Source organism: Anabrus simplex, chromosome 1 (assembly GCF_040414725.1).
Source record: "Anabrus simplex isolate iqAnaSimp1 chromosome 1, ASM4041472v1, whole genome shotgun sequence".
Taxonomy (NCBI): Eukaryota; Metazoa; Arthropoda; class Insecta; order Orthoptera; family Tettigoniidae; genus Anabrus; species Anabrus simplex.
This window is the reverse complement of record NC_090265.1, coordinates 1,077,720,757-1,077,745,457: the sequence shown is the minus strand read 5'-3', so window position 1 is coordinate 1,077,745,457 and position 24,701 is coordinate 1,077,720,757. Positions and strand designations below refer to the sequence as shown.

Here is a 24,701-nt window from a genome sequence, read left to right as displayed (position 1 = left end):
GTTCTTGAACCTTCCTGTCATCTTCTCCCCAAATCACAATATCATCTGCAAATAACAACATGTTCATTTCTCTTTCTCCATATGCTGCTTTTGCTGTTCTCATGATGTCATCCATTACTATTGTAAACAGGATTGGTGACAGAACACTTCCCTGTCTCAGCCCGCTAGTTATTTTGAACCAACTTGTCCTACCAACTTGTGTTTGCATGCAACTACAACATTCCTTGTACAATGCCATGATCATTTTTATTAATCCCTGTCCAATTCTTTTTTGCACTAGACTATCCCAAACTCTAGTCCTGGGGACACTGTCATATGCCTTTTCAATGTCAATGAATGTCATCACCATATCATTCCCGTACTCCCATTGCTTTTCCATTAGTTGTCTCATAATGAAAATGGGCTCTATTGTTGACTTCCACTTTTGACACCAAACTGATTTTCCTGTATCTGATTCTCAACCCTCAACCTTATTCTACTTTCCAGTATCCTTTCCATTATCTTAACAACATGGGATATTAGAGTAATTCCCCTGTAGTTCTTCAAAACTTTCTTATTGCCTTTCTTGAAAATTGGGATGATTATTCCATTTTGCCAATCCTCAGGGACCTCCTTATTCTCCCAGACATTCCTGAGAACCCAATATGTCCACTGCAGGCCTACAGCTCCAGCTGCCTTTTTATCATCTCCACTGAAATTTCATCTATTCCAGCAGTTTTTCCATTCTTCATCTTTCTTACTGCCATTTCAATTTCATTCATTGTAATTTCTTTATCCATTTCATCAACTAATTGCCTTTCCTCGTCGTCCATTGAATGACTGCCATCAGTTCTTATATTCAGCAACTTCTGAAAATACTCTCTCCATCTATTTCTTATTTCTTCTGGCTTTGTTAATATTATGCCACCTTCATTCTTCACAAATCTGGCATTTACTTGATCTCATTTGTTTTTTAATATACCATAACAGTAATTTCTTGCTGCCCTTAATATTAGTATCAGATATATTCATAACTAATTGGTCAAATTCATCCCAAAATTGACCCGTTCCCTCCTTGTCAGTTTCGTTTTTTTCATTTGTTGGTGCATGAGCATTTATCAAAATGTATATCTTGTTCTCCACTCTTGTTTTTCACTCTAATCATTAACAATGATACTCGTGGGGAATTTGAGGAAAAAATCAATAATGGAATCTAGAATTCTATTGTGTACCAAGAAACCAACTCCAAATTGAGGACGATTCCTCATAACTCTCTCAGCTGAAGGTCCTTTATGGAGACGATACCCACCTTATTCAATTAGGTTCTAATCAGTATCACATAATTCTTGAAGAACTGTGATTACAATTTTGTGTTGATCCAAAATATCAATTACAAGCTTTAACTTACCAACCTTCATCAATGAATTGATATTCCTTAATGTTGCTAAATATGAGAACTTTCCTGGCTTGTTGAACTTAAGTACATTCTTAGTTTGATTAATCTGCTCAATTGTTCATTATGTCTCTAGGCGCTCCGACTTGCCTTAATCTTCTATCTGACACCCCACCGTATCCAGATGGCATCTTTGCTTGGATGATTATATAATAGCTGTCCAAACTAGTAGATTATTTCAATAGAAAACTCCCCATACTAGGTTGATTGTCGGATCAATGATCAAGAGTGTGACCGTGGTCAGAGTTTACAATTCAAGATGTGATCTGAAAAGGTGATGAATGAAATATATGATGAACAATGAGATTGTGAAGAGTATTAAAAATATTTTTCTGCAGTTTACATTAAAAAACAAAAATAATCTACTCTTTATTATAGCTATATTATATATATATTGTTGATGTGTTTGCCTTTTTTCTTTTGGTTTAATTACTGCAGTAATCAGTCACCACTGATCTCCATTTAGGGCTGTCACCCAGGTGGCAGATTCCCTGTTAGTTGTTTACCTAGTCTTTTAAAAAATTATTTCAAAGAAGTTGGGAATTTATCATATATTTTTCTTGCTAAATTATTCCAATCCTTAATTCCTCTTCCTATAAAATAATATTTGCCTCAGTTTATCCTCTTGAACTCCAACTTTATCTTCATATTATGATCTTTTGTACTTTCAAAAATTCCATTCAAGTTTATTCATCTACTAATGTCATTCCACATCATCTCTCCACTGACAGCTCAGAACATACTGCTTAGTTGAGCTGCCCACCTCCTTACTAAAAGTATTCCCAGTCCAAAATATGCAATATTTTTTGTTGGAAATCACCCAGAACAAATCATACTGCTTTCTTTTGTATCTTCACCATTTCTTAAATCAAGCAATCCTGCTGGGTGTCCCAGACACTGGGACCATTCCCTAATTGGGGTCTTACAGTCACTTATACACTCTCTTCTTTATGTCCTTCTGACAACCTCTAAATACCTTCATAACCATATGAAGAGATTTGTAATCTTTATTTCATCATCATCATAGGTTGTTCTGCCATTCGGCAGGTCCAATCATGGCTGTGACCTCCATATCTCTCGATCTTGTGCCCTTTTCTTCACTTCTGCATAATCTTCCTTTCTTTTTCTAATGCTGTCTAATAACTGATATCGTCTCCTTCCTCTTCCTCATTTTCCTTTTATCATCCCTTTAATTGCTACTCGTAGTAAAGTGTTGTGTCTTAGATTATGCCCTATCCAATTTTTCTTCCTATTTTGGATTATGGTCAGTATGCTCCCATTAATGTGATTACCCCAATGAAGATCTTTCCTCGTATTAACTTCTAGGTACTATACTGGGCAGCAGTAGTTAGGAAAATGTCTGCAGCAGATGATCATTTAATATGACAACAGAAAAGACCCCACTGCGTACAAGAGAAAGAAATGGTAGGCCACTATTGTAGATTACAGTATTACTAAGAAACCTGCATGGAATATGACTGAAGTGAGTTATGATGATATAGTGCCAGGAAGATTTGACCCTAAGTTTGGAAGGCACTCAATATGCTACTTAGGAAGAGCCTGGGATTATTCAGAGTACTGGTGATGCTAATGACGTAGCAAATGGTGCTGATGCTGCCATTCAAGAAAAGTGAATCCGAAGTTGTAAGGACAGATTAATATTGTGGTATGATAATGAATGGGGTTTAAAGTTAGATTGTTTCATGAATAGAAAACATCCTCTCATTTTAAACTACTCCATTGATGGGGAAAGATCTTCATTGGGGTAATCACATAAATGGGATTGCAAATAAAGGGTACAGATCTCTGCACATGGTTATAAGGGTATTTAAGGGTTGTAGTAAGGACAATACAATACAGTACAATACATCAAGATAGCAACCATCAATGTAGTGACACTAACAGGGACAGTGGAAGAAATTGTAGATTTTATGGTTGACAAAGATATAGCATTGCTGGGAATCAGTGAGACCAAATGGAAAGGAAAAGGTGAGAGGAAACTAAAGAAAGGATACACCTTATACTAGAGTGGAGGAAGAGAAGCCAAAAATGATGTAGGTCTCATAATTAGAAAAGACCTAAAGGAATACCTAGAATTGGGAACATGCATCATTTTCAAAAATATTTTTTTTGAAAAGTACACCAATGAAATAGTACGTAAACGTATTACATTGTGGAATGTTGCCTTGTTTTCTACCATTAAAAAATATTTAATAGTGCCTTTCGGCAAGGCGAGTGAAACGGCCTCTGACGTAAGCGGCGCGCTGTGACGTCACGATCCAGTACCGCATGGAGCTCCACCAGCCGTTGTGCATCAGCCGTTGCTAAAAGCCGATTGTTTATTATTCATGATCGCGAATAACTTCAAAATGACAGAAGAAAGGTTCAAAACAGCACAATCAGACAATCTATCATGTGTAAATGTCATCATTCTTGAAAAATAGTGACTTTTGTGGCCGCAGAAATTCGCGGATAACAAGCAAGTTTGTAAGTGGCGTCTTTTATATACGTGCAATGTTCTGTAACCCATAGTATTAGGATAACAACGAACCTGGATAGATATCACATCACTTTCAACATTTCCTTCTAGACTGATTCCCCTATTAAAGAATAACATTACATTTTCGGGCTTTCAGCATTAGTAAAGTAAGAAATCGGATTTCAGCACTAACATAAACATATAGGTAGCATTATAGTACTAGTCCGCTTCTGTGGTGTAGTGGTTAATGTGTGTCACTCCCGGAGGCCCGGTTTCGATTCCCGGCTCTGCCATGAAAGTTGAAAACAAATAGTACGAGGGCTGGAACGGGGTCTACTCAGCCTCGGGAAGTCAACTGAGTAAAAGGGTTTCGAATCCCACCTCAGCCATCCTCGAAGTGGTTTTTCGTATTTTCCTACTTCTCCTCCAGGCACCTAAGGCCACGGCCGTTTCCTTCCCTCTTCCTTGTCTATCCCTTCCGATCCTCCCATCCTCCAAGGCCCGTGTTGAGCATAATAGGTGAGGCCGCCTGGGCGAGGTAATGGCCCTCCTCACCAGTTGCATCACCATACTCAAAGTCTCACGTTCCAGGACACTGCCCTTGAAGTGGTAGAGGTGAAATCCCTCGCTGAGTCCGAGAGAAAACCAACCCTGAAGGATAAACTGATTAAGAAAGAAAGAAAGAAAGAAAGAAAGAAAGAAAGAAGGAAAGAAAGAAAGAAAGAAAGAAAGATCATAGTACTATAGGGCTATAATCTATCATTCCCAAAAATATATATATTTATGGTTGGGACAACTGGCCTACCCACTTCCGGGGCCCGTGAAAGAATTAAATATCTTTGTGGAGGGAAAAAGTTAAACATGATAAAGATAAATATGACTTCATCTAGTTTTCACAGGTCGGGCTGAGTGATTCAGACTGTTGAGGTGCTGGCCTTCTGACCCCAACTTGGCAGGTTCGATCCTGGTTCAGTCCGGTGGTAGTTAAAGGTGCTCAAATACGTCAGCCTCGTATCGGTAGATTTACTGGCACGTAAAATAACTCCTGCAGGACTAAATTCCTGCACATCGGCGTCTCCGAAAATCGTAGAAGTAGTTAGCGGGGCGTGAAGCCAGTAACATTAATTACATTTGGCTTTTAACAAGCTGAGCATATCCGGAAAGAAAAGTGTCCTGGTGACATTTTAGTCGCTCAATACAGGAATGTCTTTGGGTGCTGTGACTTTTACTTTTTTTTTTTTCTGTTTGCTTTACGTCACACCGTCACATATAGGTCTTATGGCGACCATGGGACAGGAAAGGCCTAGAAATGGGAACAAAGCGGCCGTGGCCTTAGGTACAGCCTCAGCATTTGCCTGGTGTGAAAATGGGAAACCACGAAAAACCATCTTCAGGGCTGCCGGCAGTGGGGTTCAAAACCCACTATCTCCCGGATGCGAGCTCACAGCTGCGTGCTCCTAACCGCACGGCCAACTCGCGCGGTATTTTTACCCTTCGGTTTATTGACTTGGCTTGTATAACCTAAAACTTAGGCTAAGTTGGATAATATTTTAAACACCTACATCACTATTTTCACCTGTGTGCAATTATGTTATTTATTTCATTAATATTATGATAATTATTATAACTGAGCATTGTTAACTTATAAGACCCCAACAGACAAGCATTGGTTTTGTGTAGAGTTACACATTTGTTAAATTCACGTTGTTTCCTTTCATGATGTACACGCCTATTCTTTGTTACATTATAGAGTATTTAGATATAGCCTAAATTTCTTTACCAATTAAGCTCTTCAATAAAGACATACATAACTGTCCCATACCAAGATATATTGGTAGAATTAGAGCTGTCAAAATGGTTCATAACCCCTTTGATTTATTATCTTGACATGGACCACCCAAAACATAGGTTAGGTTTGGAGAATACTTTAATAATCAGCATTATTTAATGCACTGTTTATTACTTTCATATTCCAAGATGTAATTGAAGCATTTAAATAAAGCATCATACATTAAAATTTAAAGTATTACCACTAGAACAGCTGACATGGAAAAGTGATTTGAAAATTCAAACAAATTCATCTTACGTTAAAATCTTCAAAAAAATAAACTGTAGACTTTTCGGATATATCACCAGCATTTCTCCAGCTCGCCAAAATCCATTTCTCCCTAGTTTTAGCGTCTTTGGAACGTTTATAAACAATTTGTTTGGTATGGTATGCGATGTGCTATTGCACATCGGAACTCTACACCATTTATAAGTTTTCTGCCTCACTGTCTGCGCAGGGTTCATTTTAAGTCTAAAATATACCACTCAGATTATTATCCAATGTATAGACCTCGAATCTAACCATACTAGACACTAACGTAAAGTACAAATACGCGATGTGTATCCTGCTTCTCACAGCACACTATGTGTTATTTCGTCTGCTAATTCAGTCAACCTGTACGATGACGTCAGGCCAATGAGATCGCGTACTTGAGTGACGTGACATTTTCGTAGATTTTTATCATGTTTGGAGTTATTATTTGTACATTCTGATCACATTTTTGAATCCTGCATGCAATTTTGAATCAGATTAGCATATTTTTAATTAAAACCCCGGATCATGCATATTCCCTATTGGTGGAAAACGTAAATGACAGGTTGATTAAGGTCAGATTGAGACTTGAAACTGGTGTTACAGATATAATTCAAGGGTATGCTTCACAAACAGGAAATACAGGTACGGATCTAGAGGAAAACCTTGAATATCTCAGTAAAATTACAATTGCAATTACTATACAGATTGCTTGTTGTAAGGAAATCACTGACATTTTTCTCATGAAGCTGTAACAATACCAAAGTTTGCAAGGAAAAGAATTATTTATTTTGTGTGCATAAACAGTTTTGTTTCATGAAATGAATATATGTCCATGAACTATGTCACATATTTTGAAGGATGGTTTACGTGTTGGTGCATATAAAAGATACACACGGTATTTACTAACCGAAAAATTACAGGAGATACGCTGGGTTCGATCCCAGGCTTTGTAAACATCGTATGGGGAGAGCCAGTATCGCAACATCCTACTCACAGATGAAAAAGTATTCACTGTGGAAGAGTCGTTTAACAAGCAAAACGATTGTGTGCATGCATGGTCCTCCAAGTAGCAAGAGAGAGAGTTCTATGTGTGCAGCGTGGACATCACCCTGCTTCTGTCATGGTATGGTGAGCAGTTTCCTCGTGGGGGATCATTGTAGGTGCATATTTTTGCAAAGGAGGAGTAAAGACTTCTGCAGCTGTCTACTAGACATTGTTGGAAAAGGTGATAACATGTATCACCTTGAAGCTGTTTGAAGGGAAATCGGGGATTTTTCAGCAGGATAGCGCTCCTGCACAGAAAGCAAAAACAACGCAGCAATGGTTGGCAACCAATGTCCCACAGAGATGTTAACGAAAAATCATGTCAGCTGTCAAAAAATTTCCACAGGACACGATTCGTGCAACTGTTGATGAGTGGCATCAGGGTCTTCGCTGCTGTATTGCTGCATATGATGATCATTTTGAATAAGGGTATGTTCATTCTGTAACATTTTTTGTGTTTTTTCAGAATATATGTGTATCAATGGGTTTGCTTTGTTTTATTTTGTAGTTACGTGCATTGAAAGTACTGACAGAACTAATGGGAGTCATGTTATCTACTCATTGGAAGTAGATGTGGGCTCGAGCAGAAGTTTGTGCAGTGAAGTGAATATCTCATAAATTTTCCACAACACTTTCTCTGGGTTTGGTGTTAGGTAATTTAAACTTAAAAGAATCTTTTAAGCCCATTAAAAACCAAGTTATCATTTTGGGAAAAATGATTTCCCATTGTGTAAAAGTTGCTTGTGCCTGTCAACCAATCCCAAATTATTGCCAAGATAATACTATGTATACTGTATTTTTATTTTCTCTGTGTCTAGAGCTGAATTTAACATCTTGGAATGTGTGTATATATATATTACAATGGTAAGTAATTAACCTAGGGTGCTGTATAAGAAGAGCCACATGTTTGCAGAAAAATTGTTCACCAACTTGTTTTTTATAGCATGTTATAGCATGTTACTTTGCAGAGTGCAATAATGTGATCGTGTAGTGCAGCTAGCACCACTGTGCGGCAGAACCACTGAAACAGGAGAAGTAATCGCACTTTCTCTTCTATACCCTATGGAAATAGTATGGTCAGTATACCAATGACAGGATATTGTTCCCTATGCATCTCTCAAAATAAAAATGTCTTTTTGAAAATCCTCAGTATAAATAATATTTATTATAACTTCACATTGCATTCGATGAATGTAGTGAATATGAGAAAAATCTGTTTCTGAAAACTTTTTGTCTGAACAAGCATAATATACAGTACATTGATGATGGAATTGATGATGGCAGAACCTACTTACAGGTGATCCTGGAGGACCTGCAATTCCGTCTATACCCCTGACACCAGGTGGACCAGGTGGTCCCTCTCTTCCTCGCTCTCCTCGAGGTCCAGCTGGACCCTGTAGACCAAAGTTTTAATTAGTATCTAGAATAATTCACTAATTACCTTTGTATAAGCAGTAGAGTGTGATACTTACCGTGGGTCCAACAGGACCCATATGACCTGGGGAACCTTGAGATCCCTTCTCTCCAGACTGACCCTGTTCACCTTTTGCACCATCAAGACCAGGAAATCCTCGGTGGCCCTTGATACCAGGCAGACCAGGCATTCCAGGCAAACCTCGAGGACCAGGAGGACCAGCAGTTCCAGGCTGTCCTGCCTCACCATCTTCACCAGTTTCTCCCTGAATGAGTAACACATCATCAGAGACAATTCAATAAACATTAACAGTCTGTTGTTTATATCAAGACTGAAAGACAAAGGAAGATCTCCAAAACATATTAAAAATTTATGGCTACCTTTTCCTACTATTAAAATTAACCATGTATTGTATACACCATAATACTTTTGTAATTTCTGTGCATGGAAACTTCCCTGACAATTGTTAATTTATTTAAGAGGTTTGGTATCTATACCTTTTAGTCATTAGTTGTATGTCAGACGCCAAGATGGGTCACTTCGGCGTGAAGATATAGTACCTTGTGTCCCCGTGCTTACTCCTATGTCTATTACACTTACACCCACAAGATGTAGATTTTCACCCATACCAGTGATCTTTGCCCTGTGAGATGAAGTATTTCTTAGTCACCATAATTAAATGTTTCTGAGTGTTCGACAGTGTTTCATTTACAAAGTATTGGAACTGGGTGTTAGTTAAATACAGAGCCCAACCAAATATCAAGAAAGAAAAGAAAGAAAGATAGTTGTATGTCTTTACATGTGCATAAGTTATTTGATAACCTTCACTGTTGTGGAATATACACATACTTGTTATTATTTGGGCTTAGGATTAAAATAGGTGTTCTGGGACTTAAAATAAGGTACCATTACCATAAGAGAACTTTCCTGGAGAATGTAATGGGAAAAGTGCCAGAGAAAATCCATCCTCAGGAAAGTTGCTCTGTGTGCTTGTTTCAAACCATGGGTGCAGATATAATAATAGGATGTAATGCTGTGTGTATGTCTATAAAATCAAGAGTTTTGCAGGCAGGCTACTATGTGATTTCATACATGATAACATCATCATGCCCATAAGTGTTTATGCAGTATAGCCAGAAAGACAGCATAAGACTTATTGCTTAACAGTAAGGGCAATGCACAGAAAAATATATCTCAGTTTGAACAATGTGCCAATGAGGAGGCTTTCCAAATGTTAGATAGAATTGCACAGAACATATTAGAAATGCAAAGAAAAGTATGTGTAGGTATACAACAGGTTCTTATGCTATTATTAAGTAACAGAAAAGTTTCTGAGATTGTACAGGAGGTCTGAAGGACAATGTATGTGTTGTCAGGTCAAAACATTGAGCACTCAGAGAAGATCTGTAAGGAAGGATGCGTGATTGTCACAAATGGTAGTCTAATGAAGGTACTGCTGTGTAGTGTGAGCATTAAATATTACACACTGAACTCGTATTTATGCTTATATACTTGGAAAAAGAGAGAGATTGTGTGTGTGTGTGTGTGTGTGTGTGTGTGTGTGTGTGTGTGTGTGTGTGTGTGTGTGTGTGTGAAAATTCCATAAAATATGCTCAGAACCTTCTTTTCTAATTTTCAAATATTTATATTTCAATATATGATTAGGGAATGGACATTGTGAGAAAACAGGTTAACAGATTTCAGTAAGGATCCCTCATTTTAAAGCATACAATCTGATGGTCCTTAGAAAAGTAGTAGTTAATTTCTTTTGTGTGTATTATTCACAGACAAAGATGAATTTAACTGGGATAGAATTGTGAATTTCCACAATAATAACCTGTAGGTGGGGTGATGACATCAGCATCAGTTTGACCTGAACATTTGGGTGGGTGACTGCTATAGGCTCATATATTCTTCCAAACATGCTAAGCAGAACAAATCATGGAGAGTTTTTTCTAGAACATTTACTTCTCTTGTTGGAAGACATTCCTTTGACAATTAGATGGCACATGCAGTTCATGCATGATACAGCTCCAGTACATTACAGCTGTGAGGTCCAGGAAATCTTCATCGGCACCTTCAGCAATAGTTGGAGGGACCCTCTGGCCTCTGTGTTCACCCGATCTAAATCCAATGGGTTATTTTCTGGGCACAACTAAAGTCTGTGGTTTACTCCAGTCCTATTGAGAATGTACAAGATCTTCAGCAGCACAGTATGAATGCTTGTGAGATGAATCACCATAGGCCTGCAGTCTTTTTAGCAGTTTAGACAGTCAATGATATGACATATCGGAGCCTGTGTTGAAGCCACTCTGCCCAGTTGTTATATGATGACTTGCCCATCCACTGGTGGGTTCTGCAATAATACCATGAAGATAGTATGATGTACCGACACTAGTGAAGCTGGCAATAGATGCAATGGAGCCAAACTGAGGTCTACTGCATATACATATTTTATCTCACTCAATGTACATATCCCCTACTGCTGCCTACTGTGCTCCCACTATCAGACTTGCTGTCATCAACTAAGGTCACACACATAGTCATTCTCATGCCTGTTTCAGAAATTTTGGAACTCTTTTACAACCACATATTTCTTCGAAATGAAGTACTTTCCAGATGTCTCACTTGCACAGTCTCTCTTCTATTCCATCACAGATGATCATCCAGATATTCATAAAATTATTTCATATTTGTTTGCCCCACCCAAAAAAATGCTTCATGGAGAAGGAAATCAGAAATCTTAAGCAAATAATAAAGGTCAGGTAATTCTGGTTTATTGAAGATATAGATACCAAATACAGATCTAAACATTTTGAAGTTCCTGCTGGATAATTTTCAGAGATATAGGAATATAAACTGGGGAGTTTTAACATTTCCTGAATTGACAAAAACTGCACCATCCCACACTGCCCTGAAATAAAAGTGTGGACTTCATACATGCTGGCTGATATAGTAAAATTTTTATCATAATAATTTTGTATGTCTGTTACTACTGAAGATTGTGTTACAGTTCTGACATTAACAGATGAATAGAAATGAAATACTCACATCCTTCCCTGGAAGTCCTGGAAGTCCACGAGGTCCAGTAGGTCCAGGAGGACCTACCGGCCCAGGGTCACCAGGCTCACCTCGCACACCTTGGAAACCTTGTGGTCCAGGAGCACCAGGAGGTCCTGAGCATAACATCGCAACAATGTTAGCATAGTCAGAATTTAGCTTTGTCAGATCATTACTGAATTTGAAGACCTACATTTTGTTCTCATAAATCCAATGCCAGTACATATTCAAATACTATGGTTGAATCAGGAAGGAAGCAGATCTCTGATGTGTACATAAAATTCACTGTTACAGAGGATTGTTGAAACTAAATTCTATCACAGTTTACCTTACGTTACTGATCAAGCAAATTATAGACATAAGAATATGTTACAGAAAGATCATCTAACAAAACAGCTTTAGATAGAATCTAATGGCGATTTTTCTTTAGAAATGCATTTTCTCCTCCACCTGTTCAAAGGAAGTAGAAGATTATGTTCCTCATTGGATTACTGAGATACATTCGGTAATCTTCCACATCTGTACTTGTAATTGATTCTTAGAGATTAACAAAAGGGTGCAACAAGTCGTACATGCATACTATCACAATGTGTGAAATCTAGTTTGGAAGAAGGAGGTCCCAAGGAAGTGTAAGGAAGTGATGTACAAGATGTAATATACAGTGGATCATGACAAGAAAGGAGGGGAGTAAAATTCAAACTAGTGAAATCAAATTCCTAAGAAGTGTGATAGGAAAGACAAAGAAATAGAAAGTGAAAATGTCAGAAAAGAAGTTAGTGTAGAGTGACAGAACTGAGAAGAATTGACTAAGATGATTTGGACATGTAGAGAGAATGGAGGAGGGAAAAAATCCAAAGAAAAGCAGCTCAATTCGTTCTGGGTGATTTCTGACAAAAGAGTAGCGTCACAGAAATGTTGCGAAGTTTGGGCTGGGAAGAACTGAGAGAAAGAAGACGAGCTGCTCAACTAAGTGGTATGTTCTGAGCTGTCAGTGGAGAGATGGCGTGGAATGACATTAGTAGAGGAATAAGTTTGAGTGGTGTCTTTAAAAGTAGGAAAGATCACAATATGAAGATAAAGTTGGAATCAAGAGGACAAATTGGGGCAAATATTCATTTATAGAAAGGGGAGTTAGGGATTGGAATAACTTACCAAGGGAGATGTTCAATAAATTTCCAATTTCTTTGAAATCATTTAAGAAAATGCTAGGAAAACAACAGATAGGGAATCTGCCACCTGGGCGACTGTCCTTAATGCAGATCAGTATTGATTGACTGAGGGAAGGATATCAAAATAGATGATGGGGGCTGGACACTGAAACAGATGATGAAGGCTAAGTTTAAGTGAAAAAAACAGGAATTACTAAAGGACAGTGGAGGAAGAAGAGAGGAAGATGGAGAAGTACCATAAATGCCCAAATCCAGCTGGAGCTAGATAAGGGGAAATTATAGTTATGTATGATGATGAATTTTATTATTAATGCTATTTTGTAGTTTCTCTGTTAGAAAGTTGATAATATACTAATGATTGTTTGTACTGTTGATACAAACACAATCTGATAATACTATATTAAATGAAAAGATCTGTATTTATTAATGGTGTGACATTGTTTTATGAGTACCTAGGAGAAAATGTAATTTTCTGATCCCTTTAATATGTAATACATTAACAGTATGAGTACTTTATTTCATCAACAAGATGTAGAAGCATCCAGAATATTTCAGGTCATAGGTAGAACAATAAGAACACATACAACATATACTAGGATAAACACAATGACAGGTTAGCATTGGAAGAAGGAACTATAGCAAAGAAGACAAGCACAAACATGAAACACAAAAGTACAAGGACAATCTCCACATATTCAGACACTGCCTGCCATCTTCTAATGGGTAGGCTCTCTTCATCAATTCCAATTCTTTATGTTTATTTTATATTTGTCTATTTTCAGATTGTTGTACAGGAGTGAAAGCTGGGTGAACTTAGGAGGATACCTTACTCATAATTTTGAAGTTGTGCAGATATGAATGTTTGCAGGTACAAACAGGTAGGAACAATGGCAGGAGGGTACTCAAAATGAGGAGATGAGGGCTAATTTAGGGAGGAATTTGGTGGATTAAGCTGCATGTATAAGCCTGCTTTGGTGGTGGGATCACCTGAGGAGGAGGATAGGTTACCACGGAGAATAATAGACTCGGCCATGAAGGATAGGAGAGTAAAGGAAGAATGATTTAAAGATAAGAGATGTGGAGCTAAACGAAAATAGAAGATCATGAAGATGCTTAGTTAATTCACAGAGGGTTGCTGACTGAATGATGAAAGGCGTAACAATCTATAATGAAGATTTATGTATGTCCAGTAGCGGTGATTGGAAATTAGAAGTAGGGGGGGCCAAAAAAATATACAGACAATAGAAAGTAGCCGGGTTGGGGGATATTGCGAGGGGGGGGGGTGGGGGGTGTATACACATCAAAACTGAACAGAAAGCTACAAAATGGTAAGTTTTTGATGCTCTTTGAGCGAATTTCGACAGAGAGGTAAAGGTTGACAGTTTACTAACTTAAGTGCAGCAATAATAGTTTTTTGAGATTTTGATTCAATACAATACTATACAATAACACTTTCACCGAAGAAACAATATTACACATGTATTACAATGAAATAGAAGTACAGCATGATTATAAAATTAAAAAATCATTTAGTATTTGACTACACTCTAAGAAACTAACAGACAATATTAAAGAGACTACCAGACTGACGAATGCACGTGGCAAGAAGGTGAATCACACCTTAGTGTTTACGACCTTGGCAAAAAATTTATACCCCTGTTACCCTTCGTCATAGCATTTGCGAAGTCTCCACTACTTGCTGTGGCGCTATACAAATCGGTTAGTCGCGACGAATGACATTCTGTGCATATTTTTGGTAATCATTTTGTTAATAATTAAAAATTTGCACAAATTGTTTTTTATTAATTCCTATAATTTCTAGTTTCAGCTGGCTAAAATGGAATAAAAATGTAATGTTTTCTCTACAAAGTGGAGAGTTGGCAACTGCCCCCCCCTTGCCCCCCTCAGTCGCCGCTACTGTGTATGTCTATCCTTGTCTCCTTTTGTATTGCTCCCTCTTGCAATGCCGACCTCCTATTATGTCATGTTTTAGGCTATACATGTGGCTTGGGATCTGCACTTGTTTGTTTCCCTCTATTACTTATATTGACCCATTAGGTTCCTTTTCTCCTTTTGTGTTTGTTCTGAGTTCCTAGTCTTTAAACCACCTGTATTTATTTATTTTTGGTCTATTTCCTTTAGCTAAGTTTATTAGGCTTTCACCTTATTCCACATTTCCCACATCAACACTGTAGATTTGTTGAGTTGGCCTGTCAACGAGCGTTGACAAAGCTGGGAAGCAGGAATGAGCTTATTGGGGGCTGAGAAGAAATGAATGCAGAAGAATTGGGGTTGATGAGCAGAGAGTTTATTTAAAGACAACAGAGGAGATTGTCCTTGTCCTTTGTGTTTCTCTGTTTGTCCTTATCTCCTTTTTTTATTGTTCCCTCTTTAGATGATGACTTGTCATTGTGTTTTATGTTGATCTGTCCATGTGCTTATCCTATTATGTATTCCTTTTCATGTTCCTATTCTTATATTGTGACTTGATTTGCTATTTGTTTGCCCTTTCTGTTACTGGAGGATTTTAAGGTGATAATATTGATACACATAGTTAGGGTCAACGACCTGTATTCTTTTTGCACTGAATCTTTCATCAAGGTAATATTTTTTTCTATGCTAGCAAATAATTGTATGGTACTAAATTTATAAAGGCCTTCTGTTTGCTCATTCAGCATTTCAACATTTCAATGATTGATGCATCTGTCTGCGTCTGTAAATTCATAATGTTCATCACTCTTCATCCATTCCATAACTTCGATTTCACTAGCATCCAAGTATCTGTGAGATTAGATCTGACAAGTTTGGAATATCATCATCATTGCTGTCATCAAAGTTACTGTCAACAGACACATGATTCTGCTTATCAATACACTATGTCCTTCATGGTTAGCTGTTTGAGGAAATTTGTGATATTTTCATCACCTTCTGTTGCTTCCAGGAGTGAATGTAGCAGACAGTGCTGATACTTTTCTTTTAGACATTCTAAAATGCCCTGATCCATAGGTTGTATCAAACTTGTTACGGTAAGGGGTGAAAATAAAGCAAGAATTACATCACATACTACAGTAGTTCCTGTTCATCTCGATGTGACCCTGTGTTGTCCAGCAATAAAACTGCTTTAATAGGCAGACCCTTCTTTCTCAAAACGTTTTAGTTTTAGGCATGACAACAAACACGTTTGTAATCTCAATAGATGGGATTTTCAGTACGATGACATGATGGGAATTAGCAGGGAATAAAATGCTGTAGAAAAATTATTTTAAATTAGTGGAAAGAAAAATTCAAATAACACTCAGATTTAACAGAGCCTTGGATTTCCGAGACTCGGATTTGCAAGACTCTACTGTATATTAAAAATGCAAACCATAATTGAACTATATTTTTGTACAGGTTTAATCGCTCTATGATGATAAGATGAACATGTTAAAAGTAAATTGAAATACAGTATGACTTTACTTGCTTTCAATTGAATTTTTAAATCCTCCGAGTAATTGACTGGAAACTCTTCCAATGAGTAACCCTCCAGTGATTCTATTCCATTCTACTTCTCAACAAAAATTGTTGTTTTAAACTTAATAATTATGTTTGCATCTTTCCTTAATAATGAACATTTTTGACCATCCTTAATAGAAAATAATAAATGTTATTGTGTATGAGTACAAACCTGGAGGTCCTCGAGGTCCTACAGGCCCCACCTGGGCATGCATGTAGTGGAAAGCATCAGGTGCCAGACCTGCCAGTCCATAACCTGTGCTGGGTCCCTTATCATTTGTTGCAGCAGCGGATCTTAGATAATGGTCATAATAAGATGAAATCTATAAACAAAATAGTTAACTGATTAGGAGTAGTTAACCATCCAACCACACAAAGGTAGGTAGCTTATACAGAACAAAGGTGACTGAAGTATGATTACATAGGTGGGATCATAATATTTCAACGTTACCATTTCAATTATCTCAGTATGAGTTTGGAAGAAAAGATAACTTGTGGTAAGCTTGTTAAATATTCAGTTGCTAATTATTTCCAAGATGAAAATGGAGATATATCATATAAAATCAAGTCCTCAAGTGTCATACTTCTTGCTTGCAGTACAATATGTTTTTGTCAGAATGCTAAAGTTGCAAACTGGTACTTTTGGTTTAAACATGATGATCAAACTAATATGTCGAGCATACTACTATTTTCTCACCAGATGTTACCAGTCATATTTTTGTTTCTATATGCAAGGGGCTTCGGACATCTTGGTAATAACACTGTACACTTAATGAGTGAAGATATATCTGATAACTTGTATGGTTACAGATGTGTGTCTTTTTTTTAACCCATTGGCCTCAACTACTGGCTCTCAGCCATGCTGGTAAAGCAGGTCCATTTACCACACACGGCTCTGAGCCAGTTGCAACATCTTCGCTGTTCCTTCTCATATTTATATTTGATCTCAAAAGATGGCGCGAAGTGTTATATGCCACATTGAATCTAAGAATCTAAGCTATCAATCAGTGTAAATGTTGCTCGATTTTCTTGCACATGCTTATCACAGATGGCTCTTGAGTCGTTACATGGTTGCTTACTTGAGTAAAGGTTATGATATCATTGCATTTGTTCTTTTTTTTTTTTTTTACAATTTGCTTTACATCATACCGACACAGAAAATGGGAAACCATGGAAAACCATCTTCAGGGATGCCGACAGTCGGGTTCAAATACACATTTTTTTTTTTTTGCTATTTGTTTTACGTCGCACTGACACAGATAGGTCTTATGGCGACGATGGGAGAAGAAAGGCCTAGGAATGGGAAGGGAGCGGCCATGGCCTTAATTAAGGTACAGCCCCAGCATTTGTTTGGTGTGAAAATGGGAAACCATGGAAAACCATCTTCAGGGCTGCCGATAGTGGGGTTCGAACCCACTATCTCCTGGATGCGAGCTCACAGCTGTGCGCTCGTAACCGCATGGCCCACTCGCCTGGTCACATTTGCTCTAACTTTCTCTCTACTATCAATAGATGGCATGACATGATATATACGGAAGTTTGCTAATGAGTGCAATAATTGAAACAACAACAACAACAAAAAACCGAAAGTGATTATTCCACACAAGAAATATAAGGAATTGATTATAGTAGTGGCTCAGAACCTACAGACTCTAGTTCAAATCCAAGTTCAGTGTCATCATTAGATGAAGTAGCAGTGACAGTTGACGATGGACTGTCTAGAAAACAGTGGATGAGGGTTGAAAATGGTGCAGGAGCACAGATACAGGTAAACAAGATAAAAAATTCAGATTTCAGGGCATGTTCAGAGTGAAAAATTAAGTTGACAATGGGTAAAAAAGAAAAAAAGAATATTGGAGCTGAGGTTGGGAGGATGTGGCTATGATGTTTGTGTTGGTACCATCCAGTTATAGGTGGAGAACCACAGAAAACTACTTATAGTAATAGTTGACAGTGGAAATTTAACTCACTTCCCTCCTTAGTGGTAGAGTCAAACAATGAATTGTATTATCCTAGGTCACAGCAGCAGACTTCCAGACCGAAGTACTGACTCTTCCAAGACACATGCAGGGCTGTAATAGAGGGTATACGTGGGTATATGGCATATGCCCTCCACTCATTAGAGTGTGCCTTCTAATTTCTTGCGTATACCTTCTACGTTGGTTTCTTTCCTTTTTAATTTCGCCTTTCTGTCGTTGAGTTTTAACTCTCCAGCTACACTCATACTGTGAACACTGAAGGTACAGCTTGATGAATAACTATCAGACATCACTTATTTCAGATCACCACTGTTTGTTGCTTACGTCTCCAGCCTTATGTTCACACATAAATGCCTCACCAGTTGACTGATTTAAGCCTGAGAAATATATGAAGACGTGGCTGCAAAAGCGCCGTACTGCACACACACCAATTCAAGAGTTTGTTCCAGTGAAAAGTATGATTGCAAATCAAAAGAGGCAGCTTAGATTCCTATTTAGTAAATAGTTGGAAGTAAGTCCACTAGAAAACTACTGTGTAAGCAAATTAAGATTTTTAAACTAACACATTAAAATATAGATATCTTCTTTGTCATCATAAAATGTCTTGTATATGCCCAATTTATGCCAAATTGAAGGAAGTTTATTGTAAATTGCTGTAATCCATTAATTTTAAATGTCAGGGTGCTCTGGCAACCAAGATTTGTCATGCCCTGACTTTGAGTATGTCCTGTGAGAATTTTGGGACTACAACATTGCACACATGGCAGTATTATATTGAAAATGAGACAAGGCAATGGTCTTCATTGGAGTTACCAAATCTTGTATTAATTCTCACAAATCTTCATCCTTTTCCTGTTTTTCTTTTAAATTGTAAACTTATTTTATTTCATTGAAACTCTCATGTTATTAACAATTGAATTTTATTGAACTTTTATGTAAAATAACAACTGATTCTTTCTTTGTGCACTCAGTATTACATCTATTCTATTTGCATTGTGTCATCAAACTATACATTGTTTTCCCTCTATTCAGTGGACTGTCTCAACAAAAATTGTGGTGGTGGTGATGCACCACCAAGAAAAATGCATATGTGTTACTATTTGAAATGAGAAATTACTGGATAATTATACATATGGTAATATACCAGCTGATACTTGAATAGAAACTATTATTTCATTAAATGAAATTAAAGACAAGTTCACTGATGAAAAATAATTTTTGTAATTCTCTTGATAATATTTTGCTTTTGGATAAAACACTTATTGACTTTCTAATCTCTCTTTTTTCATCAAAAATATTTGACAGTCTCTCGTATTTGTTTCAAAAATAGTCAGTCACCCTTGTCCTCACCCTTTCCTTATGCCTCTGATGTAAAAGAAGCAGTCATGAATGTCTAGGAATTTATAGAAAGAAAACATTACCAGTACCCATAATAAAAATGTATAGTTCTCTTTAAATATGAAGGATTTAATATTTAATGATGTACTGGTATTTTGAAAATTATTTTCAAGCACTGTCTAATATGCAATAGCATTCTATTTGCAGTAAATGTTGTATAGAAGCAATTCCCTTGGCCATAAATTAGTTACATGCATACATGAGACATCATCATTTCAGATTGTTATGGCTTTCAGTGTCTCCAAGCCTCAGTGAATTAACTAAGTGCTTCCACAATACCAGTACTCTATTTGTAACTAGCTCTGTGGCCTCATTAATTCCACAGCTCTAACCATCATCATCTTGGTCCCCCCTGTTTCTGTTAACCTCCATGGCCGAGTCTATGTAATCTCCTAGGTAACCTATCCTAACATGACCTAACCACTGAAGCTGGTTTGTAATCGATTGAGTTCATTCCTAACTATATCTCCTCATTCTGATTATGACCATTCTGGAATAATACACAATCTAAATACTTAAAATGATCTACCTGTTTAAGTTTTGTATTCCCCATCTGATATTTAATCCTCTTATGTTTCTTCCCTACTGACATCACTTTTGTTCAGAAATGTTAATGTTCATATCATACTCACTGCATCTCTGTTTTTCTTTAAATGTTTTAAGCAAGTTACTTACATTCATAGTCCTGCCAAACTGGGTCCAATGTTTGGGTAGTCAGACTCTGTCTGCGATTCATAGAGGAGTAACATCTCTTTAAAAAATTGGTGTTCCAGCTAGCCTGGCTGGTACAGTAGTACCACTCTTTGCATGTTTATAGGAGACTATGGTCAGTGGTTTGGACAGTAGAAGAGGACTTACCATCCCAACGGCAGACAAAGTGGAAGAACTGTCTTCACTTAGCAATGTCTGAAGTTGCTGCAAAAGGCATCTCTACTCTAGAAGGGTGGCCTTATTCAACACCTAGCAGTTAGTATAAAATGCACCTGCTACATTGTAGATGAAATAGCCTATTAAAGGCTAAGAGAATTCATGCCAATAGAGAAACTTTCAACTGTAATGGGCCTAGTAAGTCAGTGGAAGAGATAAAAAGAAAAGTTGCTTTTGAAAGGAAATAAGTCTCAGAAAGAATAGAAAAACACTGACTGTAACAAATTCTTCTCTTATTGGATCAAATTATGACTCCTTGGAGCCCAAATTAGGGAATGATAGAAGAAATAACACCCAGAACAGACAAAATAAAATAAAAAGTACTAAATATAGAAACAGTAACTGGGAAGGTTGAGGTGATAACAGACGTGATGGAAAGAAGAAAATTGAAATTTTCATGGATTGGTAGAAACATGATGGAAACGGGAAGAGGTTTTAAATTATACTGATTTGGAAGGAAGGAAGGAAGGAAGGAAGGAAGGAAGGAAGGTGATAAGAGACAGAAGGAGGAAATGAAGGGAATAAAGGACAGCAGAATAAAGAATTAAATTGCACTAAAGGTAGGGAAAGATAGTGCAAGTATATGCCTGACAAGCAGGATGCACATCACAAGAAAATAGTTTAAAGAAGAAATGCAGAAGCAACTGGGAGAAAAAACATGATGGTGATGAGGAATTTGAATGCATACATCAGCAAAGAAAGGCAACAATTGGAAGAGAGATTTGAAGATGTTGAAATGAGGAAGGTGAGAAGTTGCTAGATTTATGCAAAAGAAATAGTTTATTGGTCAGAAAATCTTAGTTAAAAAATAGAGAGAGCCGTAAAATAACCTGGTGTAGTATAGAATTGTCTAGAAGTTTACTGGTGGACTATATGTTCTTTGACAGCAAAATGAAGAGGGGCATTATGGACATTTAAATATGGAAATACCATCAGAGGCCTTGGACAGTGACCATCAATTGCTGGTAATGAATCTGAAAAGTATTAAGGCCAAGAAGGGGACAGAGAATCAAAAGAGATGACTAAAAGTATGGAAGCTGAAAGAAGAGAAAACCAGGGAAGAGGATCTGAAAATAGTAAAGGAAATAATGCCTATTGAACAAAAAATGGGAGAAGAGGAATGGAGAAGGTTCATTCAAAAACACATCAAGAAATGAAGCAGAAGTAATACTGTATATGGAAGGACAGTATTAAGAAAATATGGAAGGAAACACCATTGTTGAATGATAAAATGATAGGTATAGTACAGAAGAAGAATAGTGCTTTTAGGACAGGGTTCCAAAGTAGAGCAGTGGAAGCAATTGATCAAGAAAGGAAAAAGCAAAAAGGGTGGTCAGTCAATTGGTACTGATGCACATTTAGGGCTGCCACCAAGGTGGCTGATTACCTGTAATTTATTTATCTAATCTATTCTTAAACAATTATTAAAAAGTAGGAAATCTATTGAACACCTTCCTTGGTAAATTATCTAATTTCTAATTCCTCTTCTTTTAAATGAGTATTTTCTTTTTATCTTCATATTATGATCCTTCCTACATTTATGTTCTCCATTAGGTACTTTCAACCCATCAACACAGCAATTAAAATTGAAAAGACTTTACCACCTCCTTGGTAAAAGTTACAACTTGACTTCTCACACCGTTTTCCATCATACCATTGTCTGCTGTTCATCTCACAACTTTGTTGAGAGCTTTCTGCAGTTGTTCATAAATCTTGTACCTTATTATTATTCTGTACAGTTTAATATCATTCACAAAAAAGCTTTATCTGTGATTCCAGTTCTTTAATCAAACCATTTATATAAGAAATATCCGTGGTTTCCCATTTTCACACCAGGCAAATGCTGGGGCTGTACCTTAATTAAGGTTATGGTTGCTTCCTTTCAACTCCTAGGCCTTTCCTATCCCATCATCGCCATAAGACCTATCTGTGTCGATGCGACATAAAGCCACTAGCAAAAAAAAAAAAAAAAAGTATAAGAAATATTCAATAATACTGCCTTATGGAACCCTGCTCTTAATCAATAAAGGATCAGATCATGCTTCACTTACTCTACATTATATTTTCTAGAAATTTAGCCTTCCATTCAATCACTTTTTTGTCTAGTCCAAGAGCCCTAATTTTTGTCTATATTCTCCCATTATCTATACTATTAGAAGCCTTGGATAGGTCAATAGCTATACAGTTTATTCTCCTGAATCTAAAATATCAGCTATATCTTGCTAGAATTCTGCAAATTGAGTCTCACTGGAATAACATTTACTAAACCCAAACTGCCCTCTATCAAACCAGTTAGTAAGTTCACAAATGTGTCAAATATACAGTAATCAAAAGGAATGTATTCCTAGAGCTCATGTGCAACACATGTCAAGCTGACTGGCCTGTTAAAAAAAATGAAATGGCATATGGCTTTTAGTGCCGGGAGTGTCCGAGGACAAGTTCGGCTCACCAGATGCAGGTCTTTTGATTTGATGCCTGTAGGCGACCTGCGCATCGTGATGAGGATGAAATGATGAAGATGACACATACACCCAGCCCCCATGCCAGTGAAATTAACCAATTATCGTTAAAATTCCCGACTGTACCGGGATTCGAACCTGGGACCCCTGTGACCAAAGGCCAGTATGCTAACCATTTAGCCATGGAGCTGGACACTGGCTTGTTGTTATCTGCTTAATGGGTATAACCCTTTACACTGGGGCTACTAGTGCAGCTCTCTATTAATTTGGTATAGGTCCTTCATGCAAACAGTAATCATATAAGTGCTTCAGATATGGTACTATATCCCAACTCACTGCCTTTAATATATCAACAAAAATCTTATCAATTCCAACTGCTTTCTTAGTTTTCAACTTTATGTTTTTGTAAATATCTTTATCTTGAAAATGAAAATGAAAATCCACAGCCCATTTCCAGTCATTTGACTGGGTCAGGAATGGAATGAATGAAGCCCCCATCTAGTGGTGAGGATAGGAATTGTGCTGGCTGCCGAAGCATGTCGCACTCCTCTGGGGCAATGATTAATAAATGACAGATGTCATGAATGATATAGGAGAGTGTTGTTGGAATGAAAGATGACAGGGAAAACTGGAGTACTCAGAGAAAATCCTGTTCCGCCTCTGCTCTGTCCAGCACAAATCTCACATGGAGTGACTGGGATTCGAACCATGAAACCCAGGGGTGAGAGGCCAGTGCGCTGCCACCTGAGCCATGGAGGCTTCACATCTTCCTCATCATACTGGTAGATAAACTTCAGTACTTTGCTAGTATTAGTTACTTCCTCAACCTGGACATTATCCATGTGTCCAATTGACTAAATATTCTACCTTCTGTAAGTCCTCACATACACACTCCCCTTGGTCATTAATGATTCCTGGAATGTCCTTCCTGTAACCTGTTTCTCCTTTAAATTACCTATGCATACCCTTCCATTTTTCACTAAAGTACATTTTACTGCCAATAATGCTTGTCATCACGGTATCCTTAAGAGACTTTTTACTAAATTCAATTTCCTATTAAGTTCCTTCAGCATCTCCTTACTTCCACGACCGTTCCTGTTTCTTTCTAACCAGCACCTCCTTCTTAAACTTTTTATTTCTATGTTATAATTGTGACCGGCATTGGGACAGCAGTGGTGAAATGTTGGAAGCCCCTTCAATTTTGTTTTGAAAAATTCATTTGTTGTCTTAAAAGTTATTTATGTTGTATAAAATATCCCCTTTTTGAACATTTGAACATTGGACTTAGTGTTTCGGAAAACTGGTTTATTGTTTTGAAAAAAAGTTTGTTTTTAAATTATCATGTAGCTGTGAGTTTTGAAATTATGTATCTAATTTATGAGGCAATGTGTACTTACATGTGCCTATTTAGGTGGCAAAATTAGTGTTGCGTAGTGTTGCATAAAAGAAAGATCTCCAATATTAAGCAGCGGAAAAGAACAGACCTTTAATCTGTCGGAATAAGAAAACATTTAATTGGTGAATGTGAAAGTCAGTAGTATATTCCGTATCCTGATTGGTTACCTCAGTGATTGCACCATTTCTGGCTTTTCGCTCCTTTATGGGAGCGAAGCTTGCATCCATGTCTTTTGCTTCGGACCATCTTTGAGACCGGTCGCGCTCCTGCTTCAGTCCCGTTATGGGATGCCGGCCTCGGGGTAAGCACTATTTCTTCTTGTTTTTTGGACATTAGCTCAATTCAACTGTAAATTTTCCTTTTTGC

General features: G+C 37.4%; 1 protein-coding gene across 2 annotated transcripts in view; it reads right to left on the bottom strand.

Moving 5' to 3' along the window:
- The window catches only part of LOC136858009 (collagen alpha-1(II) chain), a 209,645-nt gene that overhangs the window by 76,513 nt on the left and 108,431 nt on the right, over positions 1–24,701 (bottom strand). For both annotated transcript variants that reach the window (XM_067137199.2, XM_067137200.2), the window contains 4 exons: positions 16,349–16,499; positions 11,504–11,628; positions 8,511–8,717; positions 8,334–8,432 (listed from right to left, as the gene is read on the bottom strand). In XM_067137199.2, coding sequence (XP_066993300.2) covers positions 8,334–8,432; positions 8,511–8,717; positions 11,504–11,628; positions 16,349–16,499 — 582 coding nt within the window. The remainder of the gene's footprint in view (positions 1–8,333; positions 8,433–8,510; positions 8,718–11,503; positions 11,629–16,348; positions 16,500–24,701) is intronic.